The sequence below is a fragment of the Harmonia axyridis genome, chromosome 3 (genome assembly GCF_914767665.1).
Source record: "Harmonia axyridis chromosome 3, icHarAxyr1.1, whole genome shotgun sequence".
NCBI lineage: Eukaryota > Metazoa > Arthropoda > Insecta > Coleoptera > Coccinellidae > Harmonia > Harmonia axyridis.
The window spans coordinates 49,569,810-49,585,240 of NC_059503.1; the positions used below are offsets into that span (position 1 = coordinate 49,569,810).

Genomic DNA, 15,431 nt, shown 5'->3' on the forward strand with positions numbered 1-15,431 from the left:
TGCTATGGTTCCTAAATGGTTTTGTCGGAGATGACCCGGGACCAACTTCTATTTTCTTTTGAAGTTTGTAGGTTCGGGTATATACCCGAACTTAAATAGGTGGAGTCAATTTAGGTGGTACGATCTCAAATAAAAAGTTTACACTGAGAAGCCAATTTTTTTTTTTTTTTTTTTTAGTAGAGAGGTAGTATCACAGTAGTTTTCAGAGTGAGTGAAGTAACTACAACGAGTCTAGTGAGAATAGTGAGTTTTCCAGAGAATTATCTAAGTCCTCTGGTAAGTTTTCTGTTGTGATTTTAATGTTTTAAGTGTTCTGTGTAGTAGACGTGTGATCGCCAGACAAAAGAGTAGACTAGGAGTGAAACGCTCGCAAGAGCGGGTTCTCATTAGAATCACGCTTTAAAATTAGGGATATTGTAAGGAAGTCGACGGAATTTTGTACAGCCGTGACTAGACTTAACATGGGTACTCCAGCAAACGGTGGCCCGGTGAAGCCGACAGCAAAAGAGGTCGAATCAATCCTGGATTACTTTGCTACAGACTCCGACACACTTATGATATTATTCATAAAGCTTGGAGAGAAGCTAGGTATTCCAATGGACGACGTTTCAAGGAAAAATAAACGAAAGAAAATGCAGGTAAAAACTACTGAGGAAGTGTCCATCAGTACAAAAAATAGATTCGAAAACCTGGCCGATTCTGATGATGTCATCATGGACTCTGAGGACGACAACGCCCACGCCCCCCAAGGTTCTATGAATCAAGACGCACAAACAACCGGGAAGAAAAGGCGCAATTCGAAAATTGATTTCCCCCCCCTGAAAGAGAAAACCGAGACAATCTCTCAGGAAACTCCCAAAAAAATACGTGTTCCACCAATAAAAGTGATCAACACGGCATCGTTCCCGTCCATTGACAAGATGGCAAAGCAGATGAACGTTAAAATAACGTCAGCCAAGGAGAACTCCAAAGGTCTCCACATATACACCGCGACCCCTGATGACCACAGGAAATTGACGAAAGGACTGGAAGAACACAATCAGCAGTTCTTTACATTCCCACTCCATGAAGACAAGATCCTTAGAGTAGTAATTCGCGGAGTTCCCTCACACGACAATGAAGAGTCAATAAAATCCAAGTTGTCAGAACAAGGATTTGACGTTCTCGAGGTGACACAGATGTACCGGAAAGAACAAGGGAAAAAGATTACTTATCCTCTCTGGCTGGTAAAGCTCCCTAAAAATGATGACAGCAAAAAGATCTACAACCTAGAATTTCTGGGTTACTTCAGAGTGAAAGTCGAGACTCAGAGAACCAAACAAGGCCACAGACAGTGTCACAGGTGCCAAAATTACGGGCACACTCAGTCCACCTGTAGGCTGCAACAAAGATGCGTGAAATGCGGAGAAGACCACTTCTCAATAGAATGCCCTAAACCTAGGACCACTCCGGCTAAATGTGCCAACTGCGCATTAAGTCACCCGGCAAATTTCCGTGGCTGCAAAGCTTACCCCGGAAATAACCAACATCCGAAAAAAACAGAAGAAAGAAGGTTTTTCAATTCAAGAAAAACCACTGAAGGAGTTTCCTATCGCTCTGTCGTGTTGAATGAAGTCAACACACCCAAACCAACTACGCCAAAACAGCAAAAAGAGCCACAACTAACAGAAATGCTGTCACAAGTGACACTACTTCTTACCCAGATTGCGAGTCGTCTTCAAAATTAGGAGACCAAATTGCCTAAAAGTGCTAGCCTGGAATGCCAACTCCTTGCTTAATAAAAATCTGGAACTCGGAGACTACATTTCCGAAGAAAAATTCGACGTCGTGCTTATCAGCGAAACTTTCCTCAAACCTCAGGACCACCTAGTTATCCCGAACTTCATCATCTACAGAAGTGACCGTCTAACAGGCAGAAACGGTGGCGTTGCCGTGCTTGTTAACAAATCTATCGAGCACGTTCGGACGAGTAACTTCAACACGGTTAACCTAGAGAATGCTGCCGTTAACATCACCATGGCCGACAACAGGACTTTAACAGTCGTTGCAGTGTACAACTCCCCATGTAAAGCCCTACTGCCTGATGACCTGGACCAAATTCTTGCTACTCCGAACGAAGTAATTCTAGGAGGTGATCTGAACGCCAAGAGTACAGCATGGAACAGCCGGCTTAACACCCCGAGAGGACGAACGCTTTCTTCAAACGCATTGAAGAACAACTACACTGTAGTTGGACCCGACCAGCCAACCTTCTTCGGCCACGGAACTCCAGACATATTGGACGTGTTCATACTTAAGAACATCCGATACAACTACAGTGTACACACTGAAACTGTTCTCACCTCAGATCACAACCCTATCATACTTCAGCTGAACGAATGGCACGATATTCCCCAACCTCGACTTGCGAACAAGTTTAGCTGGGAAATCTTCACCCGAACACTAATGAATTCCACGAGACCACCCACAATGTTAAGTTCCAGTTCTGATATAGATGATGAAGTTCAAGCGGTCACTCTTGAAATTAAAAAAGCCATAGAAAAAGCTACAACTACTATACCCCAATCTGCATCAACAATCAATAAACTACCTCTTGAAATAAGGACGCTGATAAGACTGAAGAACCGTGCACGACGAACAGCTCAACGGACCCTCGACCCCAATGATAAGAGGGAAGCTAACAGACTCGGAAATAAAGTCAAGGAAGAGATCCAGAAATACAGGAACCAAAAGTGGCAAGCACTTCTAGAAGACATAAACGAAGAATGTAGTGATCACGACGCCCACTACAAACCCCTATGGCGCCTCAATAAGACCCTGAAGACCAGAGGCAATCGATCACCCCCCATCCACGGTCCGCAAGGTTTGGTCTACACGGATCAAGAAAAAGCTGATGTGTTCGCGGAGAAACTTGAACTCCAGTTTTCTCCGAATCAATCCCCTGAGGATGACGTTGCCTTCGAAGGTATGGTGGAAAGTAGCGCCAGGAGGATAATGGGAGAGGAAACCTCTGAAGCAATCCGAACCACCACCATCGAGGAGCTCAAAGATATCATCAAATGGTTAAAGAAGAAGTCATCACCTGGCGAGGACGGGATCAATAATAACCACATCAAGCATCTACCGGACAACATATTAGCTCAAATGGTTAATATAACAAACGCCATTCTCAGAGAGAAATACTTTCCAGTAACATGGAAAAACGCTACGGTTATTATGATCCCGAAGAAAGGTGATAACCCTCTATTTCCCCAGAGCCATCGACCAATAAGCCTATTGTGCACACTAGGCAAACTAGTCGAAAAAGTCATCCTCATAAGGCTCCAAGAAGAACTGGACGAGAACAACATTATCCCCCCAGAACAATACGGGTTCAGGGCTGGTCACTCAACTGAACTTCAGGCTCTTAGGTTAACGGAAAACTTAATCCTGAACATCAACAGGAAGCACTACAACACGGCCGCATTTTTCGATGTCTCAAAGGCATTCGATAAAATGTGGCACGAAGGACTAACATTCAAGATGAACCAGTTGGGCATTAACAAATCAATAGTCAAATTAATTGGGAACTACCTCAAACACAGAACATTTCAAGTTAGGATAGGATCTTGCTTATCATTACGAACCCACATCACAGCTGGAGTACCCCAAGGAGGAGTGGTTTCTCCAAAACTGTATAACATCTACACGGCAGACATTCCCACGGATCTCGCCAACGACACCAAAGTGTTCACCTTCGCGGACGACACCGGAGTACTAGCACATTCCAGGAATGTCAACCTCGGAGTGCGCTATTTACAACGAGCCACTGACACCATCCTTGAATGGATGGCCAAGTGGAAGATTAAAGTTAATGCTGAAAAGACACAAGCGATAGTCTTCAGCAGGAAAGCAACACTTCCCACCGAAGAAATCGAGGTGAATGGCGAGAGCATTCCGTGGAAAAACCAAGTTAAATACTTAGGGGTTACATTTGACAGGAAGCTAACTTGGAAAGACCACATCAACCAAGTTAAGGAAAAAGTGATCACAAGGAAATGTCAAATGTACCCCCTACTAGCTCGCTCCAGTAAACTCAGCCTAAGCAACAAACTTAGGCTATATAAATCAACAATTCTCCCAGTGATGTTATACAGCTCCACGGTTTGGGGACAAACCGCAAAGACCCACCTCAATACCCTAGAGGTGATGCAGAGCAAGATCCTAAGACAGATAACCAATGCCCCCTGGTTCATCAGGAATAAAAACATACGGAGTGATCTCCAGATTAGCAGGATAAGTACTAAAATCCGACTCCGGAATTCAAAAATTCTACAGAAAATAGAAGATCACCCTAACCCCACGTTAGAAGAAGCCCTCAATTATGACATAGACGAATATTCAAAAATTAAAAGACCAAAATTGGCATTATCACTGGCCGGTGACCAACCCTGAAACCGGCAACCAAGGCGTATGAACGTGAACGCCCCCCTAAACCCGCACCGATAATCACAAGGAGTCAACGAGTAAAAGTGCCATGCACTGACTTAATAATTAAGAAAGATCTCAGCAGCCAATTTTTTAGGTAGTAGTAGTGAGTGGTGACTAGTTAGTTAGTTAGAGTGAGTAGTGACTACAACGAGTCTAGTGAGAATAGTGAGTTTTCCAGAGAATTATCCAAGTCCTCTGGTAAGTTTTCTGTTGTGATTTTTAATGTTTTAAGTGTTCTGTGTAGTAGACGTGTGATCGCCAGACAAAAGAGTAGACTAGGAGTGAAACGCTCGCAAGAGCGGGTTCTCATTAGAATCACGCTTTAAAGTTAGGGATATTGTAAGGAAGTCGACGGAATTTTGTACAGCCGTGACTAGACTAAACATGGGTACTCCAGCTAACGGTGGCCCGGTGAAGCCGACAGCAAAAGAAGTCGAATCAATCCTGGATTACTTTGCTACAGACTCCGACACACTGATGATATTATTCATAAAGCTTGGAGAGAAGCTAGGTATTCCAATGGACGACGTTTCAAGGAAAAATAAACGAAAGAAAATGCAGGTAAAAACTAATGAGGAAGTGTCCATCAGTACAAAAAATAGATTCGAAAACCTGGCCGATTCTGATGATGTCATCATGGACTCTGAGGACGACAACGCCCACGCCCCCCAAGGTTCTTCCGAAAAAGATGGTGTCACTTCAGCGCCATCTATGAATCAAGACGCTCAAACAACCGGGAAGAAAAGGCGCAATTCGAAAATTGATTTCCCCTCCCTGAAAGAGAAAACCGAGACAATCCCTCAGGAAACTCCCAAAAAAATACGTGTTCCACCAATAAAAGTGATCAACACGGCATCGTTCCCGTCCATTGACAAGATGGCAAAGCAGATGAACGTTAAAATAACGTCAGCCAAGGAGAACTCCAAAGGTCTCCACATATACACCGCGACCCCTGATGACCACAGGAAATTGACGAAAGGACTGGAAGAACACAATCAGCAGTTCTTTACATTCCCACTCCAAGAAGACAAGATCCTTAGAGTAGTAATTCGCGGAGTTCCCTCACACGACAATGAAGAGTCAATAAAATCCAAGTTGTCAGAACAAGGATTTGACATTCTCGAGGTGTCACAGATGTACCGGAAAGAACAAGGAAAAAAGATTACTTATCCTCTCTGGCTGGTAAAGCTCCCTAAAAATGATGACAGCAAAAAAATCTACAACCTAGAATTTCTGGGTTACTTCAGAGTGAAAGTCGAGACTCAGAGAACCAAACAAGGCCACAGACAGTGTCACAGGTGCCAAAATTACGGGCACACTCAGTCCACCTGTAGGCTGCAACAAAGATGCGTGAAATGCGGAGAAGACCACTTCTCAATAGAATGCCCTAAACCTAGGACCACTCCGGCTAAATGTGCCAACTGCGCATTAAGTCACCCGGCAAATTTCCGTGGCTGCAAAGCTTACCCCGGAAATAACCAACAGCCGAAAAAAACAGAAGAAAGAAGGTTTTTCAATTCAAGAAAAACCACTGAAGGAGTTTCCTATCGCTCTGTCGTGTTGAATGAAGTCAACACACCCAAACCAACTACGCCAAAACAGCAAAAAGAGCCACAACTAACAGAAATGCTGTCACAAGTGACACTACTTCTTACCCAGATCGCGAGTCGTCTTCAAAATTAGGAGACCAAATTGCCTAAAAGTGCTAGCCTGGAATGCCAACTCCTTGCTTAATAAAAATCTGGAACTCGGAGACTACATTTCCGAAGAAAAATTCGACGTCGTGCTTATCAGCGAAACTTTCCTCAAACCTCAGGACCACCTAGTTATCCCGAACTTCATCATCTACAGAAGTGACCGTCTAACAGGCAGAAACGGTGGCGTTGCCGTGCTTGTTAACAAATCTATCGAGCACGTTCGGACGAGTAACTTCAACACGGTTAACCTAGAGAATGCTGCCGTTAACATCACCATGGCCGACAACAGGACTTTAACAGTCGTTGCAGTGTACAACTCCCCCTGTAAAGCCCTACTGCCTGATGACCTGGACCAAATTCTTGCTACTCCGAACGAAGTAATTCTAGGAGGTGATCTGAACGCCAAGAGTACAGCATGGAACAGCCGACTTAACACCCCGAGAGGACGAACGCTTTCTTCAAACGCATTGAAGAACAACTACACTGTAGTTGGACCCGACCAGCCAACCTTCTTCGGCCACGGAACTCCAGACATATTGGACGTGTTCATACTTAAGAACATCCGATACAACTACAGTGTACACACTGAAACTGTTCTCACCTCAGATCACAACCCTATCATACTTCAGCTGAACGAATGGCACGATATTCCCCAACCTCGACTTGCGAACAAGTTTAGCTGGGAAATCTTCACCCGAACACTAATGAATTCCACGAGACCACCCACAATGTTAAGTTCCAGTTCTGATATAGATCATGAAGTTCAAGCGGTCACTCTTGAAATTAAAAAAGCCATAGAAAAAGCTACAACTACTATACCCCAATCTGCATCAACAATCAATAAACTACCTCTTGAAATAAGGACGCTGATAAGACTGAAGAACCGTGCACGACGAACAGCTCAACGGACCCTCGACCCCAATGATAAGAGGGAAGCTAACAGACTCGGAAATAAAGTCAAGGAAGAGATCCAGAAATACAGGAACCAAAAGTGGCAAGCACTTCTAGAAGACATAAACGAAGAATGTAGTGATCACGACGCCCACTACAAACCCCTATGGCGCCTCAATAAGACCCTGAAGACCAGAGGCAATCGATCACCCCCCATCCACGGTCCGCAAGGTTTGGTCTATACGGATCAAGAAAAAGCTGATGTGTTCGCGGAGAAACTTGAACTCCAGTTTTCTCCGAATCAATCCCCTGAGGATGACGTTGCCTTCGAAGGTATGGTGGAAAGTAGAGCCAGGAGGATAATGGGAGAGGAAACCTCTGAAGCAATCCGAACCACCACCATCGAGGAGCTCAAAGATATCATCAAATGGTTAAAGAAGAAGTCATCACCTGGCGAGGACGGGATCAATAATAACCACATCAAGCATCTACCGGACAACATATTAGCTCAAATGGTTAATATAACAAACGCCATTCTCAGAGAGAAATACTTTCCAGTAACATGGAAAAACGCTACGGTTATTATGATCCCGAAGAAAGGTGATAACCCTCTATTTCCCCAGAGCCATCGACCAATAAGCCTATTGTGCACACTAGGCAAACTAGTCGAAAAAGTCATCCTCATAAGGCTCCAAGAAGAACTGGACGAGAACAACATTATCCCCCCAGAACAATACGGGTTCAGGGCTGGTCACTCAACTGAACTTCAGGCTCTTAGGTTAACGGAAAACTTAATCCTGAACATCAACAGGAAGCACTACAACACGGCCGCATTTTTCGATGTCTCAAAGGCATTCGATAAAATGTGGCACGAAGGACTAACATTCAAGATGAACCAGTTGGGCATTAACAAATCAATAGTCAAATTAATTGGGAACTACCTCAAACACAGAACATTTCAAGTTAGGATAGGATCTTGCTTATCATCACGAACCCACATCACAGCTGGAGTACCCCAAGGAGGAGTGGTTTCTCCAAAACTGTATAACATCTACACGGCAGACATTCCCACGGATCTCGCCAACGACACCAAAGTGTTCACCTTCGCGGACGACACCGGAGTACTAGCACATTCCAGGAATGTCAACCTCGGAGTGCGCTATTTACAACGAGCCACTGACACCATCCTTGAATGGATGGCCAAGTGGAAGATTAAAGTTAATGCTGAAAAGACACAAGCGATAGTCTTCAGCAGGAAAGCAACACTTCCCACCGAAGAAATCGAGGTGAATGGCGAGAGCATTCCGTGGAAAAACCAAGTTAAATACTTAGGGGTTACATTTGACAGGAAGCTAACTTGGAAAGACCACATCAACCAAGTTAAGGAAAAAGTGATCACAAGGAAATGTCAAATGTACCCCCTACTAGCTCGCTCCAGTAAACTCAGCCTAAGCAACAAACTTAGGCTATATAAATCAACAATTCTCCCAGTGATGTTATACAGCTCCACGGTTTGGGGACAAACCGCAAAGATCCACCTCAATACCCTAGAGGTGATGCAGAGCAAGATCCTAAGACAGATAACCAATGCCCCCTGGTTCATCAGGAATAAAAACATAAGGAGTGATCTCCAGATTAGCAGGATAAGTACTAAAATCCGACTCCGAAATTCAAAAATTCTACAGAAAATAGAAGATCACCCTAACCCCACGTTAGAAGAAGCCCTCAATTATGACATAGACGAATATTCAAAAATTAAAAGACCAAAATTGGCATTATCACTGGCCGGTGACCAACCCTGAAACCGGCAACCAAGGCGTATGAACGCGAACGCCCCCCTAAACCCGCACCGATAACCACAAGGAGTCAACGAGTAAAAGTGCCATGCACTGACTTAATAATTAAGAAAGATCTCAGGCCAATTTTTTAGTTTTCACTTATCGTCAGATTGATCGATTGAAGATGCCTCCTAAAACTAGCGGAAAAGCTGCCAAGAAAGCTGGCAAGGCCCAAAAAAACATTTCTAAAAGCGACAAGAAGAAGAAACGCAAGAGGAAGGAAAGTTACGCTATCTACATTTATAAAGTATTGAAACAAGTCCATCCGGATACGGGTATTTCAAGCAAGGCTATGAGCATCATGAACAGTTTCGTTAATGATATTTTCGAACGCATCGCCGCCGAGGCGAGTAGACTTGCTCACTACAACAAACGTTCGACAATAACCAGCAGGGAAATTCAAACAGCAGTGCGCCTTCTCTTGCCCGGTGAGTTGGCAAAACACGCCGTCAGCGAAGGAACTAAAGCAGTAACAAAATACACCAGTTCCAAATAAAGCAGGAATTGTTGTTGCATATCAAACGGTTCTTTTCAGAACCACAAATTTTTAAAACTTATAATTATAGTCTGATCTCTAATTTCACCGTTAACGACATGTAGATTTATCAATTTGAAATAATCCATACTAATATAATTCGAATATGTTCGTCAACTTCCTATACCATGTCTGATAATTTTGCACACCAATATCATATATATATGTATATATATTCGGTTCAATGTTATTTACCTGCTTTTCAATTGTTACTATATATATATATATATATATATATATATATATATATATTTATACCGTTGCAGGGTAAGGCTTAGAGGTTGCCGGTTCCTCTCAGAACAAGGCAACACTCAATTGCTTCTGAGGAAACTTCTCACAATTCTCGTGGTCCACAAGATCATCTCCTTTTGCGCCTTCTCTATTAGATCTTCGTGAAGTCCAAGTTTGGCTGTGTTCCCAGTTAGATGCATCTCAACCAGCCCATTCGTGGTGTGAGTAGATATATATATATATATATATATATATATATATATATATATATATATATATATATATATATATATATAAACCTGTTGCAAACAGTGATTGTTAACAAAAAAAAAATATATATATATATATATATATATATATATATATATATATATATATATATATATATATATAGATCAATGAGATAAGGGTTTATCGACTCAATGTTTGGAGGAATAAATAAAAAGATGAACTCTTTATTCTGTGACAAGCTTTCGCATTTTTTTAATGCTTCTTCAGGGCTTCTAAAAGAATGTACAATAATTTTCACAATGAACAATCTAAAATATTTTTTACACATTGAACTTACCGAATGTGAGATTTTTAAAGTCACTAGCATCATGCTCAAACATTCGTCATTAAATAAAACTTACAGACTAGACAAAACAATACAAATACAATTATCAATGTAAATTAGCCGCATCGCAGTTTATAGAAATAAATGATTGATAAACTTGTTATTGTTGCTTTGTTTACGAAATAATTACAGGTTATGTTACAGCTCTCTGTGGATTTAGATCTTTACTTTGTGTTCCCATCCCATCCCATCTAAATCCACAGAGAGCTGTAACATAACCTGTAATTATTTCGTAAACAAAGCAACAATAACAAGTTTATCAATCATTTATTTCTATAAACTGCGATGCGGCTAATTTACATTGATAATTGTATTTGTATTGTTTTGTCTAGTCTGTAAGTTTTATTTAATGACGAATGTTTGAGCATGATGCTAGTGACTTCAAAAATCTCACATTCGGTAAGTTCAATGTGTAAAAAATATTTTAGATTGTTCATTGTGAAAATTATTGTACATTCTTTTAGAAGCCCTGAAGAAGCATTAAAAAAATGCGAAAGCTTGGCACAGAATAAAGAGTTTATCTTTTTATTTATTCCTCCAAACATTGAGTCGATAAACCCTTATCTCATTGATCTAAATATACCTGAGACTCTTAAATTCACTTATAATATATATATATATATATATATATATATATATATATATATATATATATATATATATATATATATATATATATATATATAAGTAGGGGTGATTTGGGTATCTAGGCAATTTGAAATGATCAACAATCTATCGTCTGTTCATCTATATTTCGAACCAAGGTGCGGTTCTTCTTCAGGATGCTAAAATTACAAAATTACAAAATCAAGAGTTGGAAAGCTGAAAAAACAACTCATGCTCACATCCGACAAGACAGTATTATCAATGCTAATAAGTATAGCAACAAAGGTCTTCTGCTCATAAAAATTATAAAAATTACAATAAACCAAAAAGAAAGGAAAGAAACGCTATCACATTGAATCTGTCTGGCTTTGCAATCTCACTATTACACAAATTCCCACCGAAGTTGAGGTTATCTTTAGTCTAGTACCAAAATTTGAAATGTGTTTCATAAACAAAAATGAAAATAATATTAATAAGAAGATTGACTTAAAGAATTTAAGTGTTATATATAGTTATTTATTATCCTTAGATCGTAGGCCATCTAGACAAACATGACTTTATGTCACTTCCTGCATTGTTGTTTTCTCTGTGTTCCCTTGTCTGTGAATGTTAACCTATAATTTTGACAGATTCATTGTGATAGCGTTTCTTTCCTTTCTTTTTGGTTTATTGTAATTTTTATAATTTTTATGAGCAGAAGACCTTTGTTGCTATACTTATTAGCATTGATAATACTGTCTTGTCGGATGTGAGCATGAGTTGTTTTTTCAGCTTTCCAACTCTTGATTTTGTAATTTTAGCATCCTGAAGAAGAACCGCACCTTGGTTCGAAATATAGATGAACAGACGATAGATTGTTGATCATTTCAAATTGCCTAGATACCCAAATCACCCCCTACTTACTTTATTCGGCAAATAATTCTCTTACTGTATATATATATATATATATATATATATTTTTTTTTTATATATATATTATATTATATATATATATATATATATATATATATATATATCAATGATCAACAATCTATCGTCTGTTCATCTATATTTCGAACCAAGGTGCGGTTCTTCTTCAGGAGGCTAAAATCACACAAATTACAAAATCAGAGTTGGAAAGCTGCAAAAACAACTCATGCTTACATCCGGCAAGAGCAGTAAGAGTACTGCATTATATATATATATATATATATATATATATATATATATATATATATATATATAGTATATATATATATATATAGTATATATATATATATAGTATATTTCAACCAACAAAGAAAATCATGATTCAAGACGAGACAACCAAACATACACCTCGATTTATATATATATATATATATATATATATATATATATATATATATATATATATATATATATATATATATATATATATATATATATATAAATAATATCAGTAACTGTTTAGTTTCCATGCGTTCTACCGTTGTAAAATCCCGCCCAGTTTCCCTTCTTATCTCTTCGTTCCTGATATGTTGCAATCTGGAAACTCTACAAGATCTTATCGAAATGTCCATCTCTAATTTGTCTATGGTCTTTTTTTTCTGGAAGTTGCCAGCATTCACAGCCATAAGTTAAAATAGATTCTACAACTGTTGTGTAGATTGTTGCCTCTGATATTGAAACCTTTTTTTTTCGTTTCAGTAGCCGTTCAGTTGTTTATAGATAGAGTTGAGTAGGGGTGGAGGAGTCTCGATAGAAATGGCCCCCATTAATTGGGGATCTTATATGTTAGATGATATCATAGTTCTCCAGTCGCATACTCCAGGAAGTTTATTTTAATTGGGGTCGGATCTTGTATATTCTCAAAATTTAAATATGTATGTCGTAAAAAGATTTACCCAGATTTTTTCCTAATTAGGATGTCTACTAGCTGTTCTTTCGATCCTATTCTTGGGGCATCCTTTCTGCTGTGTAGTAATTTTCAACTCTGTATTTCTCAGAGTAACTAACGCTAAAAGATTACATATATCATGCTGTTACAATCATTACGTGTTCTTCAATTAACGGAAACTCTAGAGCCCGTAAGCAATCAGAGGTCTCCCCAAAGGACGTAGTTAATATCACACAATCTACTTCTACGAAAGATGAAAAAAAACTCCTCTCCTGACCTATCTAGCTGCCGGTATCACTAGGCAACAACAGTACCTAGAAGTGAAGGGAATCCAATATGCTGATGTCATCATCAAAATGACATCACACCGAATAAATAAGTCAAAATCATTATTTTGATCCGTATCTGATAGAACGCTCGAGCTATTCGGATTCTGAAGAGTTTTTATGTCAAAATAGACGACGTAATATCCCCACCAGACAAATGGAAGCAGGAGTGCCTCAAGGTTCAGTTCTAAGCCCAAAATCAACAACATCTGCATATGCAACGCCCCAAAAAGGTCAAGGAATATGCTAGCTCTATACGCAGATGATAGATGTCATTTACAGAATAGTGATCGCAGCACTAGATGATTTATATATTACAGACGAATGTTTCATTAAGTGAAAGATTCAAATGAAATGACTAAACCTGCATAGTCAACTGTGCGATTGTATTTTTCTTCCTGTTAATTTCTAGCTGTTTGCGGAACCAATTATCAAATATATTGGGACTGTATGCAAATAAAAAAACAAACAAAAAACAAATAATAATTCAAACTCTATGGATGGCAATCAATGGCATTCAATGTATGAAATTAGTATACTAAGCCCTACCTCATTCAGAGTATGGAACGTACTACGCTGATTGGTCGAAACCGCGAGTATATATATATGTATACGAGGACATTTTCGAGGAATTATCAAAGCCCAACAATCGTTTTACTCTCCCATATTCCCGTATTATATTATAATGTCTGGTCGCGGTAAAGGTGGAAAAGTTAAGGGTAAGGCAAAGTCTCGTTCCAACCGAGCTGGATTACAATTTCCAGTTGGTCGTATTCATCGTTTATTACGCAAAGGAAATTATGCTGAACGAGTTGGAGCTGGAGCACCCGTCTATCTAGCCGCTGTTATGGAATATCTAGCCGCCGAAGTTTTGGAATTGGCCGGTAACGCAGCACGTGACAACAAGAAAACCAGAATTATTCCCAGACATCTTCAGCTGGCAATCAGAAACGACGAAGAGTTGAACAAATTGCTATCGGGAGTAACTATCGCTCAAGGTGGTGTTTTACCGAATATCCAAGCCGTCCTCTTGCCAAAGAAGACAGAAAAGAAATCATAAATACAATCTGTATGTGAAACGGCCCTTTTCAGGGCCACAATATTTCCTCATTGAAAAGATTTTTTTATCATCTGATCACTTTGGGTATAATAAAATTGCGACAATTTCACGGTCCTACTGACATTCGTAAGTAGGGTAAATGCTCTGATTTTCGACCAAATTAACAAAAACATCGATTTCGGGTACGACTTTTTCACACATAAACTAATCATAAACTAATTTTAAAGGTGTTGATGTTCATCGATTCTTTGGCTAGTTTTAAATAATTTGTCATATAATTTCAAACGTTCTCCTCGCATTCAACCTTCGAAATGTGAAAACAGAAAATCTGAATAACATTCGGGTCACGACCATGCCGCAGAGTTCTCGACCATTTTTTTGTTTGTTTTCGACCACTAATAATAGTGGCTGCTCACTTCTCGTCTTCACTTAAAAATTTTATATTTATATCAATCAGATGGATTTCAGATGAGGTAATTGAGTAAGAAACACTGGGAACGTAAAAAAATTATTCTGAAAAAGTTTTCATTTTCTATAAGTATTTCAAAATAGGAACTCATATTAAATAATATTATTTGGTTATTTTGTTCTTAATATCTTTTCAGAAACTAATGAGTATATAAAACACCGACCACAAGTGGTCGAGAATTAAGTATAGTATATCCAAAGTCACTTGGAGGAAGCCAGAATATTTCAATTATATGTTCAAGGGTTGTCCAAGTTTCCAGAAATTCCAATGTAATTGGGCTTTTGAGTCGTTTCTATGGAAACGCAATAAATTCGCGCATACTGTCAACGAAGGCCATTTTAATTTGAATCAAGTCCATTACTTGAATTATTGAAATTTGTGCAGTTGTAGGAAAAGTACAGTGTGCAACATGTGGAGAAAGTCCTCTTCTCGCTCGTGTGAACTCGCGAGAAAAGTTGGACTTTCCCCACTTGTTGCACAATATACTATTTCAGCGCGAAAACTTTGACCTATACCCCTACTATGCAAACTATCTTGAAAGGGTAGCAATGGTCGAGAAAACACGTACGGCGGAAATATTTTACACTACAAGATATATTTTATTATTATTTTATCTCAAATCACGGAATGGTCGAGTCGAGAGACACTGACGGTCGGCTAACCAGTGCATTTACCCTATATACAGTGGCTTAGGTAGCTATTAGACCCGGGTCGATCGCAACCCACCGACGAGATAATCGGGTCGAAAGACATAATATAATACAGTGGGAGATCAGGTAAGAAATTTACGAAATCGGTTGTTCTGAATAATGGTCTATTTTCGAATAAAAATGA

General features: G+C 39.5%; 2 protein-coding genes across 2 annotated transcripts; both read left to right on the forward strand.

Moving 5' to 3' along the window:
- Positions 1–8,969: 8,969 nt before the first annotated feature.
- LOC123675077 (histone H2B-like) lies at positions 8,970–9,440 on the forward strand. Its single transcript, XM_045610322.1, has one exon. The coding sequence runs from the start codon at positions 9,021–9,023 to the stop codon at positions 9,390–9,392; it is 372 nt and encodes a 123-aa protein (XP_045466278.1). The 5' UTR covers positions 8,970–9,020; the 3' UTR covers positions 9,393–9,440.
- A 3,347-nt stretch (positions 9,441–12,787) lies between these two features.
- Positions 12,788–14,304, forward strand: LOC123675070 (histone H2A). The gene has a single exon (XM_045610314.1). It carries the CDS (start codon positions 13,754–13,756, stop codon positions 14,126–14,128), a length of 375 nt encoding a protein of 124 aa, XP_045466270.1. The 5' UTR covers positions 12,788–13,753; the 3' UTR covers positions 14,129–14,304.
- The last annotated feature ends 1,127 nt before the right edge of the window (positions 14,305–15,431 follow it).

Excerpts from the sequence above, each read along its gene's own strand:
- LOC123675077 (XM_045610322.1), top strand. The coding sequence starts at position 9,021 with ATGCCTCCTAAAACTAGCGGAAAAGCTGCCAAGAAAGCTGGCAAGGCC.
- LOC123675070 (XM_045610314.1), top strand. The coding sequence starts at position 13,754 with ATGTCTGGTCGCGGTAAAGGTGGAAAAGTTAAGGGTAAGGCAAAGTCT.